Source organism: Lineus longissimus, chromosome 11, assembly GCF_910592395.1.
Source record: "Lineus longissimus chromosome 11, tnLinLong1.2, whole genome shotgun sequence".
Lineage (NCBI taxonomy): Eukaryota > Metazoa > Nemertea > Pilidiophora > Heteronemertea > Lineidae > Lineus > Lineus longissimus.
This window is the reverse complement of record NC_088318.1, coordinates 10,390,576-10,415,555: the sequence shown is the minus strand read 5'-3', so window position 1 is coordinate 10,415,555 and position 24,980 is coordinate 10,390,576. Positions and strand designations below refer to the sequence as shown.

The 24,980-nt window shown below is 41.2% G+C and overlaps 1 protein-coding gene across 1 annotated transcript in view; it reads right to left on the bottom strand.

Annotated features, from left to right (window-relative positions):
* Positions 1-8,498: 8,498 nt before the first annotated feature.
* The window catches only part of LOC135495781 (protein naked cuticle homolog 2-like), a 106,788-nt gene continuing 90,306 nt past the window's right edge, over positions 8,499-24,980 (bottom strand). Inside the window, exons 6-8 of the mRNA XM_064784700.1 lie at positions 17,551-17,646; positions 16,510-16,760; positions 8,499-16,204 (exon numbers count right to left, since the gene is read on the bottom strand). Coding sequence (XP_064640770.1) covers positions 15,508-16,204; positions 16,510-16,760; positions 17,551-17,646 — 1,044 coding nt within the window. The 3' untranslated portion in view covers positions 8,499-15,507. The remainder of the gene's footprint in view (positions 16,205-16,509; positions 16,761-17,550; positions 17,647-24,980) is intronic.

Sequence of the window (24,980 nt, the reverse complement as noted above, 5' to 3'; positions counted from 1 at the left end):
AAGAAGAGGACTTGATATCAGGACTTGTTACCAACCTCGGCCTGGTAGCTTCAACAGCAAAGAAGAGGACTTGATATCAGGACCTGTAACCAACCTTGGCCTGGTAGCTTCAACAGCAAAAAAGAGCACTTGATATCTGGACTTGTTACCAACCTGGGCCTGGTAGCTTCAACTGCAAATAAGAGGGCTTGATATCAGGACTTGTTAGCAACCTGGGCCTGGTGGTAACAACACATGAACTGCAAAGATGAGGACTTGACTTCCGGACTTGTTACCAACCTGGGCCTGGTAGCTTCAACTGCAAAGAAGAGGACTTGATATCAGGACTTGTAACCAACCTGGGCCTGGTAGCTTCAACTGCAAAGAAGTGGACTTGATATCAGGACTTGTAACCAACCTGGGCCTGGTAGCTTCAACTGCAAAGAAGAGGACTTGATATCAGGACTTGTAACCAGCCTGGGCCTGGTAGCTTCAACAGCAAAGAAGAGGACTTGATATCAGGACTTGTAACCAGCCTGGGCCTGGTAGATTCAATTGTAAATTTACTGCAGAAGGGAGATGACGCTTAGTTGAACTAATGCTGGCAAATTGGATGACTACCTCACCAAATTTTTCCGACCAAAGAAGGCGCATGCTTGTTTTCATGTCACAACCGCCACAATTAATCAAACGTCAGACTGTGTAGCAATATGATGTCATTTGGAATATTACGATGTGAAATTCACGTATACAACTACAATGAAAGCTTCCGGGTGATTCAATAATAAAATGGCAAGACGCCAAAAAATAGACCGTATGCGAAAATAAATTTTGGCCTTCTTTTCACAGGCAGCGTAAGTTTACCATGACATAAAAGTCATGTTTTAAAATAAAACATCACCAAAAGTATTCAAAATATCATGAACATTGATTGATTGAAAGGCATGGACAACTTGAAGTAAATTGCTTGAATAAGATTGTAAATTTTTACTTTTATGCCGTGGTAAACAAACGTTGCCTGTGAAAAGCCGTGAAAAGGGTTGTTTCAAAAGGTATCAGGCTGTTTCTCTACATTGCCGGCAGCATTCTGACATATAGAAACATGTGGTCTGATTCTATTTTTACTTGTCATTTAGTGATCACGCGTCCAACCTCGTATGCAGGGTAATGTGGCTTTCTCATTGGTCGAACGTTAATTTTGTTCACAGGCACTTATAAGGCACTTGAGCGCAACGCAGTATTTCTCTGAAGGAGAAAAGCTTGATGGGTTATATCCGGTACGCGCGAGACTACCGCAAAGACTTATGGGTACGTACCGCCAGCTCCCCCGGTCTGTACATCTTGATTGTAGTATACTCGAGCATTTTTTCCCTAAATTCACAACAAATATTTAGCCCGGAGTTTAGCACAAACTTGAAAAAATAATGACTCCACCCATGTAGCGAAACGACCTACGATGTAGCGAAATTACCTACATCCATGTAGCGAAACGACTCCACCCATGTAGCGAAACGTCCTCCATGTAGCGAAACGACCGTACCCATCATGTAGCGAAACGACTCCACCCATGTAGCGAAACGACCTACCATGTAGCGAAACGACCGCCACATGTAGCGAAACGACTGGTAGCGAACTGGCAATGTAGCGAAACGACAGTAAACCGTTTCAAAATGGCCAAAATAAATTTTCCCAGGCTGTCTTTTGACCCGGCGGCTGATGAGAATCAAGCAATTTTTTTTATGTGGCCTCATTGGATCAGGATAAGATATTTATTTATTTATTTAAAACCTCAAAACAGGAGAACAATACAGTTGATACAGTTAAACAGATATATAAAAGTAGCTCGCACCAAAAGTTTGACCAGCCCCCTCTCACGCGACCCCGAGGAGCAGTATCTGTCGTCGAGGAGGAGAGACCTAAGAGAGTCAACTACGCCATCCTCGCCGACAGAGGCCACGAGCGAGCAGGGCCGGTCCGACAACGCAAGAACAACAGGCGACACATTTTGAGAAACATCGTGTAACAGTGTGCCAACAGTACAACCCCGCCCAGCTAAAAATTCAGCCAAAAGAGCAGCATTAACAGCACTGGCCGGGCACCGGCGTTTAAAAATATGGTTAAAGAGTAAAAGCTTACTATCGAGGATCACACACAGTGGAGACAGGATTAACAGAAATGGCCTTAAGAAGCTTGCTATGGTGTGATCGCTTCGGTAAGCCGAGCACCCGTTTAAAATTATTACTCTGAAAACTGTTTAAAATAGACATATCGTGTTTGTTCATATGCACGCTAGAACATCCAGAGATTGCAATAGGTGGAAGAGCGGTTTTCCAAGATTATGCCCTGGGCAAATAGGTTCGTTTCAATCATTCCACACCTTTTCTATCCAGACAACATCTACCTACCACCAAAAGTCCACATGTCTCCTGTATCTATTAGTCGGCCTACCTACCTCTTCCAAAAATCCGTCAGCATCCACACAGATCCGGACATTATGAACAGTCACATCCTAACCAAAAGAACAGAATGAATTGAATGACAATGCAGCGGCGAACTGAATAATAAATAATACATGGGTTATGTTTATGGAAAACCCCATTCTCGTTTCGGGTAGTAATTGCACACTGCATATCTATACGAAGAAGATAGGATGATTTCTCGAGGGACGAGAATGCATCAATTCAGCGAAATCGTATTACTTGGCATGCCAATCGTAGGAGGCAAACGTTACTTGGAACAGCCGGGTTCCTCGGGAAATACCCTACCTATATGACGTCACCATAGTTTTCCCAGTTAAAGTAATGTTTTGCAGCTTGGTTACAAAAACTGCAATACCTTTGGCAATATAAGTCTTAAGTCAACGCGACAAAAAGCATTATTTTCTACAAGATCTACTCTACCCAAAATATATCAAGAGATACTGTGTAGGATATTAAATGAGTTTTTACAATATCAAATTGTTAACACTCTGCTAACTTTACCCCTATTTTGGCGTTCATAAATGCCAATATAAGTCTGGAAAATAAAATTGGAACAACATGAAACAATTTTTGGATCCATCATAGCAACAGTTTCCATACTTTTGGGGTAAATATTGTGAATAGAGGCAACTGGATTTTTTCCAAGCCCCAAATTAACTGTTTTTGCTGTATAACACGGTCCATTGGTTTCTATTAAATAACATTAAAGACATTTTACAAACAAAATCCTATCAACTTGAAGAGGAGATAGTACCCTTCATTACAAAAGTTGAATTTACATCAATTGGTCAAGTTTTAAGAAATCTACATGATTTTCAATAATGTGTATCAATCTCATAAGTTTCATTTAAACTGACGTATCAAAAGTACATGTAGTTGTTGACTGTTCGCGATGGAAACAAAAGATAAGTCGGATTTTTTTGCCTAGTTATTTAGTTCGTCGGTCCCCATAATGGACCATCGATTCGGTTTTTGCACTTTACTACTTTAAATGAGTGAGAAAAAAATTCTTCAAATAACGTGATTTTCGCCATTTCTGGACATATGTGAATAACCCCTAAACGATAACTATTACATTCCTAATTACAAAGTTATGAATCCCATATTTTAATGGGTAATGGAAGAGTACTGGTGCTTTACAGGGGAAAAAATATAAGGATTACTAAGCATACTTTTTAAGAAAAATACAAATGAGTACTTTAAAAAAAATTACCTCTAGAATATAAGAATATACCATTCATATAAGAAGAGGAGAATTTCGTGGTGTAGGGTGTCTAAAACCTGAAAGGTTGTCTGATACGTGTGATTGGTACTCCTGTGTCAACATTTTGTGGGTGTCTCCCCAATACAATCGATGCTTCTGGGTACCCAGGGCCAGATCCAGCCTCTCTGTTTGTTTTCCAAAGACGGATTTTTGTATTCCTAAATGCGCATTTGAACGATGTGGCGAACATATTTGGAGACCAAAAAAATGTTTTGATGACCGAAAAATTCGGGGGGGGGGGGGGTGGCGTGCCTGATACCTGTATTTGTGGGAGTCTTCTCAATGCAATATACTCCTTCGGCACCCGTATTTTTTTGAGGTGTCATCTCAGTGCAATGGATGCCCCCCCCCCCCCCCCGGGTATACTTATATCTTTTTGGGCATCTTCCCAATGCAATGGATGCTTCTGGGTACCTGTTCTTCGTGGGTGTCTTGTCAGTGCAATAGATGCTCCCTGGGTATGCTCCTTGAATACCCATATTTGGACATGCTGACACATGTTTTGGATAATCCCACCTCGTTTGAAATATCGAGAGGCGGGGTATATTGAAAGCAACTGCTGCCAGGATGATATTCGGAGGGTGTCGTCTCAATGCAATGGATGCTCCCTGGGTACTCATTTGATGGGTGTCTTCACGATGCAATGGATGCTCGTTGAATACTCATTATTTCGAGGGTGTCGTCTCAATGTAATGGATACTTCCTGGGTACTTATATCTTATGAGGGTGTTGTCTGGGTACTTACATCTTTTGAGGGTGTCATCTCAGTGCAATAGATGCTCCCGAGTACTCTTTTCTTCAGGTGTTTTCTTTTATGTGCAATGGATGCTCCCTGGGTAGGCCCCCAACTCAATTTATGGGTGTCCTCACAATGCAATAGATGCTCCGTGAATACCCATATTTCGAGGGCGTCTTCTCAATGCAGTGGATACTCACTGGGTACTCAATTTGTGGGTGTCTTCTCAATGCAATGGATGCTCCGTGGGCACCCATATTTTGAGGGTGTTATCTCAGCTCTGTGGGTATTTATATCTTTTATGGTGTCGATGCTACCTGGGTCTCATATATTTTGGGTGTCTTCTAATTGCAATGGATGCTCCCTGGGGGGGGGGGGGGGGGGTTTTGTGGGTGCAATGGAAGTCAAAAAACTTCTTAACCATGATCATTGAATGATTTGTAATGCTGTAGGCCTACTATGAGAATAAACCATTTAGTTTGTTAGTGCATTTTTCTTTATTTTAGGTACGTGGTAGGGAGGAAAGCTACCCTGGAAAGCTTTTTCAATAATTTTCCCCTTGCAGCTGTTTCAGAATAGAAATTGAACAACCTCATAGCCAAGTGGTTAACACTACAGGCTACCGCACGCAATAAGGCCCAGGTTCGATGCCGGGGAGAACCCAGGATTTGTATTATGGATTAAGGGTTGACCATAGGTACCACCATTTTGGCTAGAACTTGAAATCTAAAGCAATTAAATATCTTTCCAAACAAAGTGAATTTCAAGTGTGGGAGTCTATTCTTTGTTTTTCAGAGAACGGCCTCCCAGGTTTTTTATTGACATTCATTTCATTGTGAAGGAGTTCCAATTGCTTTAGGATTTCAGGTTCTATCCAAAATGGTTGTACCTGTCTGTATATAGCCAGCCCTTAACCAGCATGAGTTTAAGGAACTCAAATAATTCCTTGCTCTTCACAGTCCCTTAAATGAAACTTCAAACCGAGGCTCCTTTTATCTTGTGTCTGGGCTGGGGCAATATAGGATCCCACCAAGTGAGAACTGTGGGTAGCATGCCTGGACTCCACCTCCTTTGCTGAAAGGCCCAGGGCATAATGGTCGATATGATGACTGAGCCCCAGTATGTGGAAGAAATTGATGATTCACTGTCTTTATTAGATGTCTCGCCAAACAACATTTAGGTGGTGCTGTCATTTTGCCCAAAACCTATGCCGAGCCAACTTGCATTTGGTCCTGGTGTCAGCTCCACCCACAGGTCATTTTGGCACTGTAACATGTGAAATGTCATTATGTTTGATGTTTATACATGTTTCATGCCATCATGATCACTGTCCACTGGACTGAGTAACGTTGAGGGATGTAAAGTCACCACCTTCACGACGCCGGGACCTAAACTCGCCACTTCCGCCGTGACGTTATTTCTACTTTCCATGACATGGCGAGTTTAGTTCCCAACATCGTGAAGGTGGCGACCTTACGTCCCTTAACGTTACATGGTATTGATATGAGTCCATTATTAAGGATTGATTTCAATCAGAAAATTGGAGATTGAAATCAGTCCAGGGTGTCAGGACTGATGTCAATCTAAATGACTGATGACATCATCAAAATGATCAGGATTGAAATCAGTCAATTCAGCCTGGACTGATTTCAGTCCATATCAACAGATGACATCATCAGGACTGAAAGTCATCCAATCAGTACTCGGACTTATTTCAGTCTTGTGACATCATCAGGACTGAAAGTCATCCAATCAGTACTCGGACTGATTTCAGTCTTAGCACTGACTGACCCATCGGCACTTGGGGAAACCACTAACACCTCCAGTCCGAGATCAAAGCGTTGAACCAAAGAGAAAGGACATCATTCCTACTTATGTTCAGTGTTGAATCCCACACACTACTGACCTAAGCTAAGTTTAGACATCATTCCTACTTGAGTTCAGTGTTGAATCCCACACACTACTGACCTAAGCTGACCAAGTCGAGACATCCTTCCTACTTGAGTTCAGTGTTGAATCCCACACACTACTGACCTAAGCTGACTAAGTTGAGACATCATTCCTACTTGAGTTCAGTGTTGAACCCCACACGCTACTGACCTAAGCTGACTAAGTTGAGACATCATTCCTTCTTGAGTTCAGTGTTGAATCCCACACACTACTGACCTAAGCTGACAAAGTCGAGACATCATTCCTACTTGAGTTCGGTGTTGAATCTCACACACTACTGACCTAAGCTGACTAAGTTGAGACATCATTCCTACTTGAGTTCAGTGTTGAATCCCACACACTACTGACCTAAGCTGACCAAGTCGAGACATCATTACTTGAGTTCAGTGTTGAATCCCACACACTACTGACCTAAGCTGACTAAGTTGAGACATCATTCCTACTTGAGTTCAGGGTTGAATCGCACACACTACTGACCTAAGCTGACTAAGTCGAGACATCATTCCTACTTGAGTTCAGTGTTGAATCCCACACACTACTGACCTAAGCTGACTAATTCGAGACATCATTCCTACTTGAGTTCGGTGTTGAATCCCACACACTACTGACCTAAGCTGACTAAGTCGAGACATCATTCCTACTTGAGTTCAGTGTTGAATCCCACACACTACTGACCTAAGCTGACTAAGTCGAGACATCATTCCTTCTTGAGTTCAGTGTTGAATCCCACACACTACTGACCTAAGCTGACTAAGTCGAGACATCATTCCTACTTGAGTTCAGTGTTGAATCCCACACACTCCTTCCCTAAGCTGACTAAGTTGAGACATCATTCCTACTTGAGTTCAGTGTTGAATCCCACACACTCCTTCCCTAAGCTGACTAAGTCGAGACATCATTCCTACTTGAGGTCAGTGTTGAATCCCACACACTCCTTCCCTAAGCTGACTAAGTTGAGACATCATTCCTACTTGAGTTCAGTGTTGAATCCCACACACTCCTTCCCTAAGCTGACTAAGTTGAGACATCATTCCTACTTGAGTTCAGTGTTGAATCCCACACACTCCTTCCCTAAGCTGACTAAGTCGAGACATCATTCCTACTTGAGTTCAGTGTTGAATCCCACACACTACTGACCTAAGCTGACTAAGTTGAGACATCATTCCTACTTGAGTTCAGTGTTGAATCCCACACACTACTGACCTAAGCTGACTAAGTTGAGACATCATTCCTACTTGAGTTCAGTGTTGAATCCCACACACTACTGACCTAAGCTGACTAAGTCGAGACATCATACCTTCTTGAGTTCAGTGTTGAATCCCACACACTACTGACCTAAGCTGACTAAGTTGAGACATCATTACTTGAGTTCAGTGTTGAATCCCACACACTACTGACCTAAACTGACTAAGTCGAGACATCATTACTACTTGAGTTCAGTGTTGAATCCCACACACTACTGACCTAGGCTGACTAATTTGAGACATCATTCCTACTTGAGTTCAGGGTTGAATCGCACACACTAATGACCTAAGCTGACTAAGTTGAGACATCATTCCTACTTGAGTTCAGTGTTGAATCCCACACACTAATGACCTAAGCTGACTAAGTTGAGACATCATTCTTACTTGAGTTCAGTGTTGAATCCCACACACTACTGACCTAAGCTAACTAAGTTGAGACATCATTCCTACTTGAGTTCAGGGTTGAATCGCACACACTCCTTCCCTAAGCTGACTAAGTTGAGACATCATTCCCACTTGAGTTCAGTGTTGAATCCCACACACTACTGACCTAAGCTAACTATGTTGAGACATCATTCCTACTTGAGTTCAGGGTTGAATCGCACACACTACTGACCTAAGCTGACTAAGTTGAGACATCATTCCTACTTGAGTTCAGTGTTGAATCCCACACACTACTGACCTAAGCTAACTATGTTGAGACATCATTCCTACTTGAGTTCAGGGTTGAATCGCACACACTCCTTCCCTAAGCTGACTAAGTTGAGACCAGTCTGGTGCCACACTGACCAGACAACAGACCAGGCTAAGAAATAAGCACTCAGAAAACAACCGCATCTCTACAATAATCACTTTATTAACAAAGAGTCAACCTCTGGATGAAAGGGACAAACCGGAGCTGAGGAATCAGAAATAATTACAATAATTACATTAATCAACATGTTCATTAACTGCAGTTTATCATGTGGATGATCAATCACTGCAATCCTGATCATTAATTCATTTAAATTCATCAATTTTCAATTTTCATTAATTTTTCAAAATTTCCATTTTGGAATTAAACTGAATGTAGTACCGAACAAATAAGAAGTCCAAATATGAAACAAATTCACAATTCAAAGACTATTTTTCAGAAAGCATAAATCTTTGCCATAACATGGAATAAATTACAAGTGTCAGGTAAAGTGTTTTAACTATTTTTAAAAGTATGATCAAGATATTCAACAATGTACATTTGTCACGACAGAGAAATGGATATTCATGATCTATTCTGCAATGATACTTTTTCATACCATCACAGGTGTACAGCACTGGTAAAAATTAACACCCCTGCTGCGTGCAAGTTTTTCGAGGAAGGTGTGACACACATCTCAAGGGTTTGGCTTTCAAACCAAAATCTCATGCAAAGTCCCGCAGTCGAAGCACAGAATCTAGTGTTGTGCGAATGTTTTACGTGACAGATGATGTTACTTCTGAATAGGACATAAGTTAACTCATAAATGCACACCAGAATAACAAGATATTGACGTAACGGATACATGATTGTCAAATTCGTTGTAATACTATAGTCTAAAGATTTACTCTCTCTGAAACAGGCAGACAGGGCCAAATGACTGTAAACTACTGTTTTGGCTGTCTTTTTCTCAAAAGACCAATGTCTGCTTTCATGTTGTTTTGCTAAACAGTGATCATTTATGCTGTCGTTCATGCGAATTGGGTATATCAACTAGTAATTCGACCACTGGATCCTAGATGGCAGCACTATACAATACAAGTTTGTATGAACTGGAACTGTGGACAGAAGCTAGGTGGTCCAATCTTTTTTCGGTTATTGGCAATCCTCATCACATTGACATGTCTGGTCAAAGGAATTATACATGTATGTTATGCCTTGCTGAGGGTCCTTGGTTTTCTACTTTAGGACACCAGGTTGGACCAAAATGTAGACCGAATCCAAGGCGCCAGCCGAAATGTTTTGGACGTAATTTGATGTCTACCCCAGCAGTCTTTATAAGACAGCCAAGGACCTTATACCGAGGTATTAATTTCAATTCTTAAATGGTTCAAAGTGAACATTCGCCATCAATTTTTAAACCCAGCCATCCTTGGCTGCAACAAAAAGGACTGCTGTGACCAAAACCAGGCTGCACATACTTTCCACTTCATACATCTTCTCTGACCGAGGCCTTTTAGATGAATGTTTGGTGGCAATATTTCATTCCCCCCCCCCCCCCCATATGTCAAATCTTATAACCTTTCTCTCAGCAAAGGTTTTTATAAATCAGCAACAGATTAATTCTAAATCCCTTGCTACAAGAGATACAATCATGGAGCTGACCAATAAATATGCAACCTCAAAAATGTACCAATGACTGAAATACTGCAAAATTGCCTATCTTAGCATGGGTTTTATTATTGTCCAAGTCGTGAAAATAAAACCTCAAAACATGATATCATCTAAAGTGTTTTCTGTTACAACCCCAAACTTTTAACTGTTGTAATGACTGATACTCTGTTGAGATCAGGGCCACATTGGCCGAGGTAGGAACAAAATTTCTAGAGTTTGTTTCTGGATATGCATGCACATGAATGAGTACCTCATTAAACATGGTATGCACATGCGTCTTGGATATAAAAGCTGGAAATTTCATTCAAACTACTGCCAACTGTGGTGCTGATTCACAGGCCACAAATAAAGGAGTACAGTAGAACCTCTCATAGCGGACACCTCTCTATTAAGGACACCCTCTCTATTAAGGACACTAGTTTTTGTCCCAAATTGGGTGTTTCCATTCAAATTGACCTCTGTAATCAGGACACCTCTCTATTAGGGACAGTATTTGACAGTCCCGAGGGTGTCCTTAATAGAGAGGTTCTACGGTAGAAAGCAAAACACGAGAAAAACCTGACAAAATAAAAGATTCTACAGTGTTTTGGTCTGAAAGATGGGAGTTTAAAAATGCATTCCATTTTACCCTATATATCTATCATATATACAAATTATAAACAAGGCAATATTCATAACACAATTCGAATGAACACGGATTCATTACCTACTAATTTCCAAGGATAAAATTACACCCCAACGTTCAAGAATCATCATCTAACCCTAATAAATCCCAACCTTAACAACAGGCAGACCTAACCAAGTTTCCATGTTTTTTGTAATTTGATATCATACATTTTATGATAATAAACAATACAATTAATAATGTCACTGCGCGAAATCACGGAATTCGTAATCACAGAATGTGGGTTCGATTCTCGGAAGGGTCACCGCTGTTCCGTGTTTGTGTCCTTGAGCAAGGCACTTTACCCCACTTGCTGCTTTCCGCCCAGGAGTAAATGGGTACCTAGCTGGCAGAGATGGCAAACTATGAATGTTAGTCCTGAGTGCTGTATAGCTTCAACTCGGACCTGCGATACTCCCAGAGAGTAGAGCTTGAATCATGAATGTACTGGCCAATATAGCTAGGGGTAATAATGTGAAGCGCTTTGCGCGACTGAAACCAGTTGGATTTAGCGCTATACCAAGTCTCATGATCAATATTATCAAAAGTGACGACGTCTCTCAGACGACTTGCATAAATTATGAAGTCCGCAATTTTTGCAGTGACATCGTTTATTGTATTGTTTATTATTCTTATGATACTGAATTACAAAACGTTGAAAATGTCAGTTCATCTCTGAAGGGACTTCTCAATCTTAGAGCCTTGTATGTCAAGATGAAGGCTCTCTAAACTTCAAAAGGTATTGCCAGTTGAAAGTGTCCCCTTCACCTTTTTTCTCTATATTTTGAGAGTCCCAGACACTTCTTAGCTCAGATACCCTCAAAACTTCATGACATCAAATGAAATTGGAAAAGGGTCTTTTTATCCCCACTCCACCATTTACACATTACAAATAATGAATTTTTAACAATTTTACACACATCAAAAGACTTCTTGTTACAAAGTTTTTGATTTTTCTTCTCACTTCAAACAAAACCCTTTCATTTGAAGAAAAACTGCGGTCCAGTGCTTGGCTGAAGGAGATACACAGCCAATCTGTCACTGTGCCAATTTGTCACAACTGCACAATGGGTTCTAAACCACAATTCTAAATGGGGAACAAAGCACACACAGAAGTACTGGCCCCTTGAGATCCCCTAAGAAAAATACTACTTAAGTCCAGCTATGAGATTCTTACCAAAAACTTAGTGATTCTGAATATACATGTATAAGAACATTCAGTATTAAACATTGCCCTCAAAACAGGGCGTCATCCACACAGTCCCATGTAACATAACATGAAAAGTCCCTCGTTACATAACATGAACAAGTGTCCCACGTTACATAACATGAACAAGAGTCCCACGTTACATAACATGAACAAGTGTCCCACGTTACATAACATGAACAAGAGTCCCACGTTACATAACATGAACAAGAGTCCCACGTTACATAACATGAACATGAGTCCCACGTTACATAACATGAACAAGAGTCCCACGTTACATAACATGAACTAAATTGCCTACTCGACCTAGACCCTAACCTCCTGCTCGCAACTCGCACCTCACAGCGGCAGACACAAAAGTATTATTATCCTTTTTTTGAACTGAATACGATTTTGCCCAAATGACTGTAATATTGGTTACTGGGATCTTGCAGTGACCCCTTCCAACTATCTCAACCCTCAGTTAGAGCTCATTAACATTAATGAGTTGGAAGGCAGGGTCTAGATGTCATAAATCCCACTAACTGTACAATAAGATATATTATGTCCATATTTGGCTACATATACATTAGATTGTTATAGTATCATCTTATGTACAAAATGACTGCAGAAATAACATGAAAAAGTACCAAATTCTAGATCTTTACATTTATTCCGAACTTGATTGTGTTGGATTGTAACATGCATGTTCGCCAAAAATCACTTTGACCGATTCATGAAAACTGAATTTTTTTGGTGAAATGCTCCCAAGAAAATATTGAATTCACCAGCTTCGCACCACATGCTTAAAGGGACCCTATTAGGCAGCAACTGAGTAGGCAAGATAAAGTAACACAAGTCGCCAATAGGGATCTCTCCCATCTCACTGTACATCGAAACTATTCACGCTTGTACGAGGAATATATTTAGTACTGAATCTAACATGACTCGGTGCACTTACTGTATATATTAGTCACCCGCAGACGGCCCATTTTAACCCCCCTGCACCTGCCTATAGTCCTCCTTTAAGGAAAGAGCCAAGCACTTACTGCAGAGATGATTTTGTTGACAACATTATGGTAGGGCAGAATCTAAAAGACAACTTCAAGGTCAATTTTGGTACAAAGTCGAAAGCAAGTAGGCATTGTAGGCATTGCTTCATGCTTACTTTGTAAATGGTGACAGTATACATGACTTTTACAACATAATGGTGGACTTAACACTGGGAAAGACGTTACGTCTAAGAATTTGTTTTGTAAAAACAAATTTTACTCAGTGGAAAGGCAATGTGTTGTTTTTCAAAAATCAGCCAAAGTGTTTCAACTCTATATTACCCGTGTTGTAGTGGAGCACCATAAAATGATTGTTTTGCGTAGAAAGTCTCAACTCAGTAGCCATCGAGTGTGTTCAATCTTAAATCCCATAACTGAAAGTCTCTTTCTTTCATATAACTGTACAATTCCACAGTTCATCCTCCATCCAAACTGTCAAATGTTCTAAACACAACTAGCTCTTCCGCTTCAGACAGGAACCATTCTCGAAAGATGTTACAACTCACCATCCTCTTTCCTGGAATCTATCATTCTTCTATCGTCATCTGTAATGTCTTTTACTTTAAGTTTTACAAACATCAATTTCAGTCAAAATAAAAACACCAATTAATCATGAATTTTTGTTTCATTTGGCCATAGACAAAATCTAGTGCAAGCACTCATCGTACCTTTGTTTTGTCCATATAACACTTTCACACCAGTTCATTTACCGTGTAAGACCTGAAGAATCTTCAGAAAACGTGAATGGATGATATAATGTTTTACTGTTATTTTTAAACCCAATTCATCACTTTCTCCAATTATCTTTACCAATTAGTCAAATTAATCCTTTGAAGAAATAGTGATGAATCACAAGCATATGACCACATCCATGTCACCCTATGTCAATACAATTAATTACCAGGAGATTCATTATTTCTAGATTTTCAATTGGTAGAATGTTTCAAGAAGTTTTTTCCACATAACTCTAAAATAACATCTCGCACAAAATGTGGATAGCAAGCTTTTTAGTGGCAAAAACTTTTTTCTCAAATCATTTTCATCTTGCCTTCAGGTCTTATAGAGTTATAACATGAACGTTCGGCTTCACGTCTCATGGTAGTGGTGGTAGTGGTGGTGGTGTTGTAACATAGTGGTGGTAGTGATGGTTGTGGTGGTGGTGGTGGTGTTGTAACATGAATGTTCGGCTTCACGTCTCATGGTAGTGGTGGTAGTGGTGGTGGTGGTGTTGTAACATGAGTGTTTGGCTTCACGTCTCATGGTAGTGGTGGTGGTGGTGGTGGTGGTGGTGGTGGTGTTGTAACATGAACATTTGGCTTCACGTCTCATGGTAGTGGTGGTGGTGGTGGTGATGGTGGTGGTGGTGGTGGTGTTGTAACATGAACATTTGGCTTCACGTCTCATGGTAGTGGTGGTGGTGGTGGTGATGGTGGTGGTGGTGGTGGTGTTGTAACATGAACATTTGGCTTCACGTCTCATGGTAGTGGTGGTGGTGGTGGTGGTGGTGGTGGTGGTGTTGTAACATGAACGTTTGGCTTCATGTCTCATGGTAGTGGTGGTGGTGGTGGTGGTGTTGTAACATGAACATTTGGCTTCACGTCTCATGGTAGTGGTGGTGGTGGTAGTGGTGTTGTAACATGAACATTTGGCTTCACGTCTCATGGTAGTGGTGGTGGTGGTGGTGGTGGTGGTGGTGTTGTAACATGAACGTTTGGCTTCACGTCTCATGGTAGTGGTGGTGGTGGTGGTGGTGTTGTAACATGAACATTTGGCTTCACGTCTCATGGTAGTGGTGGTGGTGGTGGTGGTGGTGGTGTTGTAACATGAACATTTGGCTTCACCTCTCATGGTAGTGGTGGTAGTGGTGGTAGTGGTGGTGGTGGTGGTGGTGGTGGTGGTGTTGTAACATGAACGTTTGGCTTCACGTCTCATGGTAGTGGTGGTTGTGGTGATGGTGGAGTTGTAAGATCAACGTTTGGCTTCACGTCTCATGGTAGTGGTGGTAGTGGTGGTGGTGGTGGTGGTGGTAGTGGTGTTGTAAGATCAACGTTTGGCTTCACGTCTCATGGTAGTGGTGGTAGTGGTGGTTGTGGTGATGGTGGTGTTGTAAGATCAACGTTTGGCTTCACGTCTCATGGTAGCGGTGGTAGTGGTGGTGGTGGTGTTGTAACATGAACGTTCGGCTTCACGTCTCATGGTAGTGGTGGTTGTGGTGATGGTGGTGTTGTAACATGAACGTTTGGCTTCACGTCTCATGGTAGCGGTGGTAGTGGTGGTGGTGGTGTTGTAACATGAACGTTCGGCTTCACGTCTCATGGTAGTGGTGGTAGTGGTGGTGGTGGTGTTGTAACATGAACGTTTGGCTTCACGTCTCATGGTAGCGGTGGTAGTTGTGGTGGTGGTGTTGTAACATGAACGTTCGGCTTCACGTCTCATGGTAGTGGTGGTAGTGGTGGTGGTGGTGTTGTAACATGAACGTTTGGCTTCACGTCTCATGGTAGTGGTGGTAGTGGTGGTGGTGGTGTTGTAACATGAACGTTCGGCTTCACGTCTCATGGTAGTGGTGATAGTGGTGGTGGTGGTGTTGTAACATGAACGTTTGGCTTCACGTCTCATGGTAGTGGTGGTAGTGGTGGTGATGGTGGTGTTCATGAACATGGTGGTGTTCATGACGTTGAACAATCACAGACTCGTTGACACATGTCGTACTTAATGCATCCTTAGCTCCCCAGAGGTCCTCGCGTTCTAACCACTCCGCAACCTGCGCCATCGCCATGGTGCGATCTTTTTCACGGTGCCGGTGGCGCCGACTATGATGAGGCGAGCTCATCTCATGAACATGCGGCGGCAAACTAACTGGCCGTAATTTTGGCACTTTCGGTGTCGCAGCCGTTTTTTGAGTCCTTGACCTTGCAGGGTCTGCTAATTGCGGGTCATGTGACCTCGATCGTCCATGCTCTTGACTCTCCTCCAAGATTTTCATATAATGTTCCGTTGGCATATTTCGGTCCTGCTGCCCGGTTCCAGTATCGTATGAGCGTGAGCGGTGTTTCTCCTTATGGTGACGTGTTTTATTCGTATCAGGTTTTTCACCATGAGAGTTTAAAATAGCTGACGGAGCAGTCGCGCTTTGCATTTCTGTATTGTTATTTTCAATCCCGGCCAAATCGAGATAGTAATTCCTACGATCCTGACTTTCTTGGACAACAGGAGGTGCTGTCGCTGTGTCATGGTTTTTCCGCCGATGATGTCGATGGCGGGGTGGATCTTCTGAAGTTCCACGGTTATCGCTGCAGTGTCTCCTGAAAGATAATTGAAAGAAGTGTGTATAAATGTATTTGAGGTGAGAAATGTGGCTTTCAAAGTTGGGTTTTCAACTTGTTGGAGGGCAATGATGACAATGCAATCAGTCTCCTCCTGTGAGGTCATGAAAACGGACATGAACAGCACTAGTCTTGAGGAAGCCACTGTGGACATCACCAAGCCTGCGATGGCCCAAAACGAGAAATTTTTGTTGCATGTGACCATGATCACAGTTTGCAGCACAACTTATATTGCTCATACACAGGACACTTTACTCTCCTAACTCAGCAACAGCATCCCATACCTTAAATTCGACCTATGTCGTTCCATAATGTCTGTTATTTGTTTATGTTCTGCTGCACTGAGACGTTTTTTCTTTGCCGAGTCCTCCACAGGGGACAGATTATTCAATTTTATCGACGTTTCCGTCATAGATTCCATTTTTGTCGTGTCTGGCGCGACTGTCAAGCGCAGACGTAGCGTTTTGGTTCCTGTCGGCAGGCGTATGGATGATCCAACAGCATCATAGAGCGACCGCATTAAACTGGCAAGATCCTGAAATGGTGAAAAGTGAGCAATCAGAACAAACGCTAATTCATACATGAATGTCTGGTTACTCCACCATTTGAGTCTTTGAGAATGTAATCATTGATCAACCTTGTCCTCAGGGAATTTTTCGGCCCATGAAAAACCATATGGCGACTGTAGTGCCCTCGTGGCAGAAGCCAACACTTGATTGGTCAAGAGGTTCGTTTGAAAATCAAACTCGCACAGTCACGAAATTGAAATTAAATTTCAGACACTCGAGTTGATCGATTGCCGCCATCTTGGATGTCGGCATCCTGAGATTCAGGGTTTTGATAATTCTATGTAATCCACTGCATCACCAGTTCGGACTTTAAATCTTATTCAGGCCTAATAAGTGCCAGATTCTTTCATAAAACCGTTTATTTTATCAATAAATAACAAAATAAGATCTTTGATAATAAATCTTGACACTTTTTGGTGTGTTTTTAGGTGGTTTTACAGAGAACTATATACACAGCGTAGGGCAGCAGTTTTTTTGGGGGCTCAGTGGTATAGCGATAGCCGCATTATAATAAGAAAAATTATTTCCTTGTCTATATCCCGGTACTGCTTTTCAAGATGGTGGCAACTTACTAATACTAGAGGTGTTGTAAGGAACGAAATCAGTGCCTCTAGTGTCACGATTGTCTGAAAGTGAGTCTGGATGTCTAAAAATATAACTATACGAGGACAAACAGAAAAATGTTCACATCTTGTCATATCATATTTTCACAGATGGCAGCACAAAGCATTTTAGAACAAGCAGCAATCCACTTACTTCCTTCGTTATCTTGCCTCGGCCATCGAAGTCGTATAATGTAAACGACCACTCCTGCTTCTCAGAGCCTTCTACTGAAACGCCACATTCAAATTCCTGCAAAGATAAATGCGAGAGTTTCATGAGTCATAAATGCATTAAAACAAGCTTGGACAAGCTGGAAATTATCCCACAGTCAAAGCAATGAAGGCTCACCACATTCCAAACCACAGCCACAATTTTGAGAAAATTATGCTGCTGATACAAAACATAAGTGTTTGATAAACTCCTCTGGCAGTTTTATGAAAATCAATTGGTAAAATTTATGACCTGGCTATTTAACTTGTCAGAAATGTCAGAAAAATTCGCCCCTTCCACCCAGCTAATAGCACATGCCCAGATCATCTAACAATGTTCTTTGAGACGACCGGGTGGGAATGATCTAGAAGATGTAAGTATCACCAATGGGAACCTGGATGAGACATGGAAACAATAAGACTTGCAGGAATATATCAGATGGCAGTAATCTGATACAATAAATCTTTTGTATTTTTGTGCCAAGACAAAGACCCTGCCAGCTCCAGACGGGTGTATTTATATTTCATATCGAGATTAGGTTATGACCCTGAGGGAGCAGGCTTACTGATAAAGGACAGTAATGCTGTGCTCAGGCTGCAAGGGTCGACTACCAATGACTCTGTGAAGTCGACCCCCTGGGGATGTTTGTAAGGTGTGCCGATCAACAGGCTAGGTTAATTGGGAAGGATTTGACAGAGATCAGGAAGAGTCAGTCATGAAGCCCTGTGGCATGGTTTATCTAAGAACAGTACTTTCCAGAAGAAACATCCCCAGACATGCGCGACATTTCAGGAAATTGTTTTCATTCACAAATCTGAGCAGACTTCTTTGTCTGCATCATGAAAGGCCTGCTTTAAAGGGCATTTCACACATCCAGCGTTTCATCCTACTTTTTACATTTTCTCGGGCGGTGAAAATGAACCTTCTCATTTCCTGTTTATAAGTCCGGGGCAGATCAGTCAGTTAGATATGTCCTGATGAACATGCGGACAAAAGGGCCTGCAATAGGGTTCAGAAACTCCCGTATGACCTGATGATGCATCAATTCCTTTGATGCCGACTGCAGAGCGGGAAGGACATTGTATTGCTTGTACGAAGTTTGCTTGAAGTGAAAGACATATCATCATACTGCAACCTGCCTCCCCCCTGGAGTTACTTCACTTGTACTTTAGTCACTATCTCAAATTAGACATAGCAGATTCACTTTCCTAGTTTAGCTTTCCACCTGAATATATCATAATAAAGATAATTTAAAACTGACAGTTACAACAGAAGGTTATAATGTACTTTCAAGTGAAAACAACTTCAGGAGTTTTTCTTAGACTAATCTGCCCAAAGGCAAAACTCAACATGTTCATTGAAACCTTAGTTAAACAAGCAAAGATGCATAGGTTTTTCAACTTTTTTGCTCCAACAGATTTTACTAATAAGATTACAATAACTTAAGCAATTCAATTGAGGGTAAATTGAGTTAGCTTACTGGAAACTTAACAAGAAAACACCGCCATGTCGGCTCAGATGAAAGACTTTGCCTTGGAGTAGAAAAATAGCTAAGTATGCTTTGAATAGAAACTAGAAAGAAAATTTGCCTGATATCGGTGTTCAATGGACAAGCCTTTGGGGAGCAGTTTTTGTACAGTGCAAACTGTGAAGTATCTGTTGGTGAGTATCTTTTCTGAGGCAGCACAAAGCCAATTATGACGGTTTACCATACGCAGAAGCATAGATTTCTTTCAAGTCTAAATCAAGACATTGAGCCTGAAGCTTCAGCATACATGTAGCTTATGACTTGCAGATGATACAGAACTATTTGCAAGTTTGATTGAGGAAATTAATCAACTTAAAGGAGGAGTACAATGATGCCAAGTACGGACGCCTGTTGTTAATAACTTTTTCATCATCAAGTTCCTTTTTGCTTGTGAAATGAAGGAACAAATTTTGAAGAAAAAAATATTTTTTTCGATCTTTTATTCAATCAGACTTGGAGGGTACTGCTGACAGCTATCACAAAAATATTATTCCAGAATTTGTGTTGATAGGGTCAGACACACATTCTAAACAGTCACATATGGAAAAATCTCTGTCCATATTTTCTGATGCATACAAAAATTGCTATTTACACAGGAACTTGGTGCTCTTCGGAATGACATCGGTAGCTCCTGGCTATGTGGAATCTTCAACATTCATAATAAGAATATAATCAGAATAACAGATTCATAAGTGTTGCAGCAACATCTACACAATGCCAACTTAATATCTGCAGCAACATCTGAGAGTGAACACAGTTTTCAACTACACAATGCCAACTTAATATCTGCAGCAACATCCGAGAGTAAACACAGTTGTCAACTACACAATGCCAACTTAATATCTGCAGCAACATCCGAGAGTAAACACAGTTGTCAACTACACAATGCCAACTTTATATCTGCAGCAACATCCGAGAGTAAACACTGTTGTCAACTACACAACGCCAATTTAATATCTGCAGCAACTTCCGAGAGCAAACACAGTTGTCAACTACACAACGCCAACCTAATATCTGCGACCCTCTGATTGCCAAAGGTCAAGGCCAGTGAACATCTTCGCAATGAATCAGTGCTTTACGCTGGTAGTAATGATAAACCCAGCTTCTTCGGTACATCAAGCAATGTGAGAAAAATTGCAGAGAAAGTATACCATAATCATGATAATGACGGTCCAGCAATGTTTCAGAAGTTTGCATCAACCTAAGTTGGCTTAATCCCCTGCATTGCAATGCACATCTTGTAATATAAAATGTCCTAGTTTTTTAGTCAATGCTCCATGCAATGGACACCATTCTTGATGCATAAGCACTTTGAGGACAGCTGCACACGGAAATTAAAAATCTTTTGTGAACAGACACCTTAGGGTTGGTAAACAAAGAAGATCGTCGGTAGCTGGACTAATGGCTTTGAAATATGACGGCGAAGCAACGATGCACGTGGCACAAAGATATGGTTCTGCTGATCTTCCACGAGTTGGAGGAATTTAAAAATATGCTCTTTGGATTGAAGCTGGATGTTGCTTTTTTATGGGTGAGGTTCAGTTTTTTGTCCTGCGGATTGTGTTGCAACTAGATGGGCTGACATGTCAAACATTTCTCAGTTCGTGTCAGGTTAAAAATGGAACGATTGTTTTAGAAATACTGAATAGAGACCGAAGAACAGCATTTCTTCTTCTTTGCATTTGCTCTGCACTTTGAGGAGTAATCCCTTGGGAAAAAGTCTCCTCCAAGGCAGAATGAGCATTTTTTTGTGTGCAGGGAATCAATGTTTTAGGGTCCACTTAAAGGGGATTTCGCACACCAACGATTCAGCCAACTTTTTACATTTTCTCGGGCGGTGAAAATGAACCGTCTCATTTCCTATTCATAAGTCTGGCGCAGATCAGTTAGCTAGATTAGGCCTGATCAACCTATGGACAATAGGGTCCGCAATAGGGCTCCATTCAGTAACTTGCGTATGACTAGATTCGGCTTACATATCTATGGAGGCGAGGGAAGGGCATTGTCTTTGTCGTAGGAATTATGCTTTATTTAAGGAAAGAAGGGACTGAAGTCAAGCAACTTGTTCAGTGTACCAGACGAGCATGGCAGTGCTGGGAATGGAACCCACGGTCCTCAGAAAAGAAATCTGGCCAAATATTGTCAACCTATGGGACCAACTGTATAGAAATCCAATGGTAGCTGAGAACTTCAGATGAATAGGATTGACAGGAAGCCAACTTGAAGAAGAGAAGAAGAACCCACAACCCAGCGAACATTAGGCCATGAACTTTTAAGACCACACAGTTTTCAGAGGCATTAGTTTGATATTTTGAAAGCTACCGACTCAACAAAGCATGTGAGCGGGGAAAAACTGCCATGGTAAACTATCGTTGTGGAATCAGACCCTTAGTAAGTTCTGAGATCTTCCACGCGATTTACCATTTTCAAGATGATTCATTTGATTGGCCAGAAAGGTTGCATTGAGGCCATGATATGGTGGCCCAAGAGTTGATGGATTGGATATCAGACCCGACACTCATAGTGTTGTTGTCATTTTATACTTAAAATTCCACTCCTGATGTTACTCCTGCCATGCTGTTGTTATATTCTGTGGGGCCAAATCCTTGATGCATACCACCACAGCTAGTAAACAAAGTCAGTCTACTCAGGATGTTAGTTGGTCTTGAAGGACCTAACTCCTGCAATCCTATACCTGTAACACTTTGTTACTGCTTGTTCTTCGAAACCAAGAAGAAATAAAGACTTGTCATTATCAATTTTTGCTGAAACTGATGCCCAGAATCTTCTTGATATGCCGACTTCTGCAAGGGAGATCTGTGCTCTGTTGCATGTTCTTCTACAAATCTACATTCATCATTTCCCATTTCATGACCCTTAGAACACTGGTAGCACTTTGTTGCTGCTTGTTTCCCTGAAACTGATGCTCGGATCCTTTGATCTGCCAGGAGGTCTGTGCTACTCTGTTGCCAGTTTTGTTACAAGTTTACTTTCCTTCAAAGGCCAAGTGGAGAAATTGGTAACTGGTAAAACTTTGTTACTGCTTGTTTCTCTCAAACATACACACAGAATCTTGCTTTGATCATTCAAAATAATCCTCAGGGGAGGCCTGTCCTTTGTTGCTTCTGCTGCATTGGTCAGTTCATTTCATGACCAGCAAGATAAAAAATTCTTTTACAGGCATTATTTTGCTGGTGCATGTTTCTGAAATTGATACTGGAAACATCTTCAATGGACAACATACCACCTGGGAGATGTTCTGAACTCTTGGTGGGGAGGGCACTGGCTGGTGATATGAAGATATCAAATCGATCAGACAAAATATGGAACTGGTCTTTCTGTGGATGCCAGATTGCCTCAAACACCTCTTGGTACATATGCTACCTTAGCTGAGATTGGAACCAAAACCTGTGTAGATTTGTCAAGCTACATTTGCAGTTGCCCAAATGGATATTACACATTTCAAAACTGAATATCAGCAACGAGAGTAAAGGCCATGAGTCAGCCAAGACGATTCCATAATGTCAACTCAACCAAGCACAGAACCTTGACTCAGGACATTGATGATATCGCTATTTCACGCAAGTAATATCTAAGTGCTCATTCAACATTGACGGATATGCTTGACCAAGTGAATCACTAGTTGACAAGGACATCTGATGACAACTTTGCCTTACGAGCTTTCATTCCGGTTTGGTGAGGGATCAGATGGATTTAATAAGAAAGATTTAATGAATTAAAGAATTGGGGGGGGGGGTATTGGTGTTCTCATCAAACACAGCGAGCGTGGGGCTAAAATGTGGGCCAAATGACTACTCCAACCAAGCAGTATTTGTTGAGACCACTATACGACGAATGCAGACGTCCCAATCTCAAACACCTCAAATTTCTTAAGAAAATTATAATTTTACACCAAGACAAATCTGCTCCTGCCAAAATAACGCATCATGCTATTTACACTTACTACAAGATACATTGCAACCAACATGTTTTAATTGCGAAAGACTTTGTATCAATGAATTTAACAGATCATGCTTTACAGCAGAAACCAGTATGGAAATCAACACTAAACGTTTTTTGATCAACAACATGATGAAACTGTATAGAAAGGCTTCCCAGTGAGAAAAGTCACCATACAAACACAGCAGACTGCAGACCAAAATTCAATTAAAGTTTGTTTGATACCAATTTCCGACCAAATAGATTTCCTACATCAAGTGTTTACATTTCCTCCATCAGGCGTGGCAATGTCATGATTTGAATCAACAAGGCAGACCGCTATCAGGTCTCATTTCTAATATTTTCATCCTGAATTTCCTCAAACTGTTTAGTAAAGATATCCAACAGGTAAAGAAGCTGGCAACCTCTCTTGGTACATTATCAATTAGTTCCTTGTAAGAATGAAAGAATGTAGAAGTAGGCAATACAGTCAGAAGAACCCATCCTTATTCAGCCACTATTTACTATGTTGGTCATACTTACTATCCCAAAGGAGCTGCAGAGAATTATTGTAATCAATAAGAAGCACAACTCGATCTGGGCATCTATCCTGTCTCTTATGGAAGCAGCGGAAGAGGGATTATTCATTGCACGAAAAAGAAATGACTAAGACTGCCGCTATAAATACTAACAGGGTGCTTCCACGAACTGAACAACGCAGAACATCACAACGATCATCCCATAATGACCATATGGTTGATCATGTCGATTTCCTATATTAGAATGAAATATTAAAGTGATCACTGCACTAACCACGTCACTACTGTAGCCTGAAATTTCGGCCCATCATGCAAAGACACGCACTCCTGTAGACCGGACGTAATGTACTTCGATGCATGATGCATTGCACGTCATGACGTCATTGCCGGGAATGATGCTGTGAAGTCCAGTGGTCAACCGAAGAACGTCAAAAATTTCCAGTACAGATGTGGTTAACTAGAACGATAGTCCAGAGGTTCCTCAGTTAGAATGAAAAGTCACTGCACAAGTAGAGACATACTCCAGTAAGAACAAAAGAGTGAAATGAACACTTTCATTGCAAAAACAAGACGAAGCCATAATGAGAAATATCAAAACTGGCATATAATTTTTTGTCATAAATGTTTTGCTGTTGATGCAAATGCTCCAGAATTTGGAGGACATATCTGTTATTATGGCAATACCATGGTATGATTAACTCCAAAACGTTGGACAAGAAACATATTACAATTCGCACTGAAACTCTTCAATTGCTCATGTAGACATATCCCAGAGTCGGAGCCTGTTACAGCAAATTGAAACACAAGTTATATTCTGAATGCCAAGTGTATCACTAAGAGGAGATACAATAAATACTACGCTTAAGTGCAATAACCATCCCACATGATTGATCTGACAATTATGGCTTCATTTCGACAGCATAATATTGTACATGGCAGTGAAGACGGCAATTTGGCGCAAAAATGATAGACGAGGAGGAGACATGGCTGGAGACCTTCGTGAGACATATTAATAAACCATGAAAGATGAAAAAACAAATGCTTCCATCAAGTTATCAAATCAATATGGCAACAGCAACACAACTACTGCCACTATATGGTGCTGACTGTCACTAAGGTATTGCACTGTTGAAACAGGGCATGGCATCATTGCTGTTGGAGTTCTGACATTTTTTAACTTAACGTTAAGTAAACCATTCCCGTATCCTGAAAGATGAAACAAAGTTGCAGTAGGCCTACATTTCAACTGGTGGTAAAAGGTGATGGCATCACATCATATTGTCTAGTCATCTTGAAATTCAAGATTGGCTTTGGAACAGAAGAACAATAGTTATGAATCCTAACCCTCCTCAGACCACCAGTTGGAA